General features: G+C 62.6%; 1 protein-coding gene across 1 annotated transcript in view; it reads right to left on the minus strand.

The window, feature by feature from the left end:
* The window catches only part of SBF1 (SET binding factor 1), a 45,721-nt gene that overhangs the window by 11,597 nt on the left and 29,387 nt on the right, over window positions 1-4,737 (minus strand). The window contains exons 28-34 of the mRNA XM_021384430.1: window positions 4,026-4,222; window positions 3,800-3,937; window positions 2,974-3,066; window positions 2,602-2,679; window positions 1,980-2,164; window positions 1,298-1,474; window positions 466-567 (exon numbers count right to left, since the gene is read on the minus strand). Of these exons, the coding sequence (XP_021240105.1) occupies window positions 466-567; window positions 1,298-1,474; window positions 1,980-2,164; window positions 2,602-2,679; window positions 2,974-3,066; window positions 3,800-3,937; window positions 4,026-4,222 (970 nt within the window). The remainder of the gene's footprint in view (window positions 1-465; window positions 568-1,297; window positions 1,475-1,979; window positions 2,165-2,601; window positions 2,680-2,973; window positions 3,067-3,799; window positions 3,938-4,025; window positions 4,223-4,737) is intronic.

The raw sequence follows: 4,737 nt of genomic DNA on the forward strand, positions 1-4,737 counted from the left end.
TGGAATCCCCAAATGGTTGAGTTGGAAGGGACCTTATGGATCATGGAGTCATGGAATCCCCAAATGGTTGAGTTGGAAGAGACCTTATGGATCACGGAGCCATGGAATCCCCAAATCATTGGGTTGGAAGGGACCTTATGGATCATGGAGCCGTGGAATCCCCAAATGGTTGAGTTGGAAGGGACCTTATGGATCACAGAGCCATGGAATCCCAGAACGGTTGGGTTCTAAGTGACCCCCAGCCCCATCCCTGCCATGGGCCGAGTGCCCCCAACTCAGGCTGCCCAGGGCCCCATCCACAGTCCCAGGCACATCCAGGGATGGGGCACCCAAAGCTCTGGGCAGTAGTGCCAGGGCCTCATTGTCCTCATGGTGAAGAATTCCCCCCTAAAATCAGACCTAATTTTTCACCTCTTTTACCTTAAACCAGACAGCCGTCGTGACCAGCGGCTGCAGGGCTCCTACCTGTGTGGTGATGTCCCAGCCATCCTCCAGGCTGACAAGCACAGAGGAACCCGTGTCCAGAAGCTCCACCACCAGCACTGAAATCTGCAGGATCTTATGGATCTGCCAAGATGAGAACCAAGAGTTCCTCAGGAGCAGGAAACTGCTGGAGGCAAAGCAAAGGAGCCCCTTCTCCTGGAAACGGCTGAGCCGAATGATGCAGAGCACAAGGGCTGAGCAGAGCACAGCCATGGGTACCGTGCTCCCCCCAGCAGCCAGAGGGGCTGGGCCCCACAGCTCTGAAGCTGATCAGAGTTCTGAAGCAGCCATTGGTGCACACACTTTCTGGGCCACTTCATCCTCGTTCCTCTTAGTGGCCTTGCTCTCTTTGTGTCCCCCAACCCTGCGCCGAGCGATGCCGCAGGGAGCACCCAGACCCTGCTCTCAGCTTTTGCTTCACAGAATCACGGAATGGCTGGGTTGGAAAAGTCCTTAAAGATCATAGAGCCACAGAACCATAGGATGGTTGGGTTGGAAAGGAGCTTATAGATCAGAGCCATAGCACGGTTGGGGTGGAAGGGTCCTTAAAGGTCAAAGAGCCATAGAATGGTTGGGTTGGAAGCGTCCTTAAAGGTCAAAGACCCACAGAATGGTTGAATTGGAAGGGTCCTTAAAGATCACAGACCAACAGAATGGTTTGATTGGAAGGATCTGTAAAGATCACAGAACCACAGAACCACAGAATGGTCAGGTTGGAAGGGAGTCCAAAAAACCCCCAGCCCTGCAGCAGCAAATGGCAGCCCCTGACCCCTGGCACGGATCAGGATCTCCACAGCCCCCGGGAGCCACTGACCTGTGAGAGCCACTCGGACTCCTCCAGGGAGCGTAGGTAGGCGACGCTGGGGTCGGTGGAGGGGCAGCCGGGCACGCAGGCCTTCATCAGCTTCTTGAAGCTGGCCTTCACCTGCCGCACGTCGAACACCTCGATGGGCACCACCTCCCAGTGCTGCAGCGGGTCTGGCTTCACCCCCTGAGGGCACAGAGCAACAAAGAATCACAGAATCGTTAAGGTTAGAGAAGACCTCTAAGATCACCAAGTCCAACCCCAACCCACCCCCACCGTGCCCACGGACCATGTCCCCAAGTGCCACATCCCCATGGTACTGGAACACCCCCAGGGACAGGGACTCCCCACCGCCCTGGGCAGCCTGTGCCAGTGCTGATTGCTCTTTGGAGCAGAGATTGCTCCCAGATTCCAACCTGACCCTCCCCAGCGCACCATGAGCCCATCCCCTCTCGTCCTATCGCTGCTCCCTGGGATCAGAGGCCGACCCCGCATCACCACAACCTCCTGTCAGGAGTGGGAGAGCGCTGAGCTCTCCCTGAGCCCCTCTGCCCCACACTGCCCCATCCCACTCCCTCAGCCGCTCCCCACAGCACTGTGCTGCAGACCCTCCAGCCCTGCTGCCCTTCTTGGCCACGTGAGCACATTCAGCCCCGAGCACCCCCGGCCATTCCACCTGGCCCCCCAATACCTTCAGCTGCGACTTGTCCCCGATGATGTAGAGCGAGGCTCGGTGCTGCCGCAGGAAGCTGGCCTCAGCAGGCGCGCCGTTGTGCTGGGCGCCCAGCAGGTCCTTCCCGGCCAGGCGTGAGCCGATCTCCACGTTGAGGGCGTAGCTGCTCATGCGCCCGCTGGCCCGGATGCTGCCCCATTTGCCTGCAGGACAGCTGCTGTCACCCGGGGGTCCCGTGCACGGTTTGGGGGTGGGGAGGTCAGGGTCGCCCAGATGGGCGAGCAGCTCTCCGCAGAACGCGATGGCCGAGTGCTCCGACTGCACGCCAGCACCCGCGGAACGCATGCCAGGGACCCAGGTTTGCTTTCTCCCCTCTCTTTGCTGGGTGCTGCCGCGTGCAGGGAGCCGTGCCCTGCAGCCAGCCCCTCTCCACCGCCACCCGGAGCGCCAGCAGAAGTGCGCAGAGCCCGAAGCGAACGTGCGGGGCGGTGCGGGACGGCGCGGTACTTACCGCCGGCACCGCGCTTGGGTGGTGCGGAGGTGCGGTTACGGTGTTACTGGGTGTTAGTGGTGTGGGGGGGAGGTGTGGGTCAGTCGGTGGGTTAGCGGCCGGCGGGGTTAGCGCCCGGCGGGACCCTACCTCGGGGCGTCTCGCGGCCCTTCGGCGACACGCACTTGGGGGTGGACAGGGTGATGACCCTGGCTCTGTGACCCAGCCCTGGGGGCACAGGACGAAAGCGGCCTCAGCGAGGGCGGAGCGGAGCGGGACCAGCGCTCCCTCGCTGGGTGGGTATGGGTGGAAGGGGATGTGGGAGGGGGGTGGTGGGATGGAGCCGGGCATGGGATGGAGATGGCACATAGGGACGGGACGGAGATGGCACACGGGGGCTGAGGACGGTCCCTCCCGCCCGCCCTGCAGCTGCCCCACGCCCCGGAGCTCTGGGGGAGCACGGGGGGAGCGTCTACTCTACAGCTGCTGCCCGCGAGGCAGCGCTCGCCCGCACGTCCTCACCTCCGCGGCTAATAGTCCCGGGCCCTTCGTCCTTCCCTCCCATCACCTGCTTCATGAGCGATCCCAGCTTAGGCTGCCTCTTGTCGGAGAAATCTGCAGCACCAACAGAACGTCAGCTCCCAGCCTGGCTGCTGCGGGACCCTCCCCGCTGTGCCTCCCTTCAGTTTGGAGGGGAAGGGGCACGGAAAGAACCCAGCAGCAAGCGGGACAGCGCGGGGCTGCACCAGGGGCCACCAAGCAGGAGCCACAGCACAACGGCACCCAGAGCCCGCAGCACCAACAGCTCTGCCCCAGCAGCTCTGCCCCAGCACTGTGCAGGCACTTTGGACCAGGTGCACCACCCGGAGCTTCTCCAAACCCCAGCACCATCCCTCTGTGACCAGAACTCCTTCCTGCAGCAAGGAGCTCCTTGCCGGGTGTTCCCACAATCCCTTTGGCCTCAGTGCAGCAATGACAGGGTAGGATGGAGGGGACTGGCGATGGATGACAATGGAGCGTGGCCAGAGCCGCTCGGACAGCACGGGACACACACTTACCGCAGCGTCCTGCGCCAGACCCAGCACTGCTGCTTGGGTGCAAGAGCTTGGCTTCGGGGTCTGTCCCATCCCAACCCACCCCCCTGGATCAGGATCCAACCTGCAGCTCCCAGATGTAGGGCCGCCGGGTCCCCCAAACCCTATCCCCACCTCCGGCCTTGGGGAGCTCCGCAGAGCTGCTTCGGTGGATGTGGGACACGGGTGCAGCTGCTCACCCAGCACCTCCGACTCCGGGATGCACCAGACCCCGGGGGTCCCTGGGCAGGAGCCTCTGAGCCGGCCCCGCTCACCTGCGCTGCTCATGTGCGCCGAGGTGAAGCCGCTGAGTGTGTTGCGCCCGCTGGCGTCGGCGTAGTGGGGCATGGAGTTGATGACGGCCTGCAGGTATTTCTCCTGCTCCAAACTGGTGGAGTCCGTCTGCGAGGGGCCTGGGGGAGAGCCGGCAGCGTCACCGCACCGCCGGGGCAGCGGGAAGGGACGTGGTACTGCTCCAGTACGGGGTGAGGGGACGGGTACCTGCAGTGGGAGCGTTCTGGGACTTGAAGAGGCCCACGACACCCTTCCCGTGCAGCCCCCCCGAGCGCAGCAGCACAGCCTTGGTGCGGGAGTTGCGCCAGCACACCACGGGGAAGCGGTTCTGGCGGTAACAGCGGGAGATCCGCTGGATGGTGTTGTCCTGGATGCTCTGCGGCACGATGAGCAGCCCGGGGTAACTGCAGGAGAGAGCTGAGCTGCAGGGCGCAGCGCTGAGCCCACCTGTGCCCTCCCCAGGGCAGAGCAGAAGGGCAGGAGCACCTCCCTGCCCTGCTGGCCACGCTCTGTGCAATGCACCCCGAGGTCCCATTGGCCTTCTGGGCCACCAGGGCACACTGTTGGCTCATGGTCAATGTGTGGTCAACCGTCGGTCAACCGTTGGCCACCAGGACACCCATGCCCTCCACAGAGCTCCTTTCAAGCAGCATTTTGCAACACACCCCAGGGTCCTGTTGGCCTTCTTGGCCACCAGAGCACACAGCCAGCTCCTGGTCAACTTTTGGTCAATCAATGGTCAACAATTGGTCAACCAGGACACCATTGGCCATCTTGGCCACCAGAGCATACAGCCGGCTCCTGGTCAACTTTTGGTCAACCACTGGTCAATGATTGGTCAACCAGGACACCACTGGCCATCTTGGCCACCAGAGAACACAGCCGGCTCCTGGTCAACTTTTGGTCAACCACTGGTCAA

The sequence above is a fragment of the Numida meleagris genome, chromosome 1 (assembly GCF_002078875.1).
Source record: "Numida meleagris isolate 19003 breed g44 Domestic line chromosome 1, NumMel1.0, whole genome shotgun sequence".
Lineage (NCBI taxonomy): Eukaryota > Metazoa > Chordata > Aves > Galliformes > Numididae > Numida > Numida meleagris.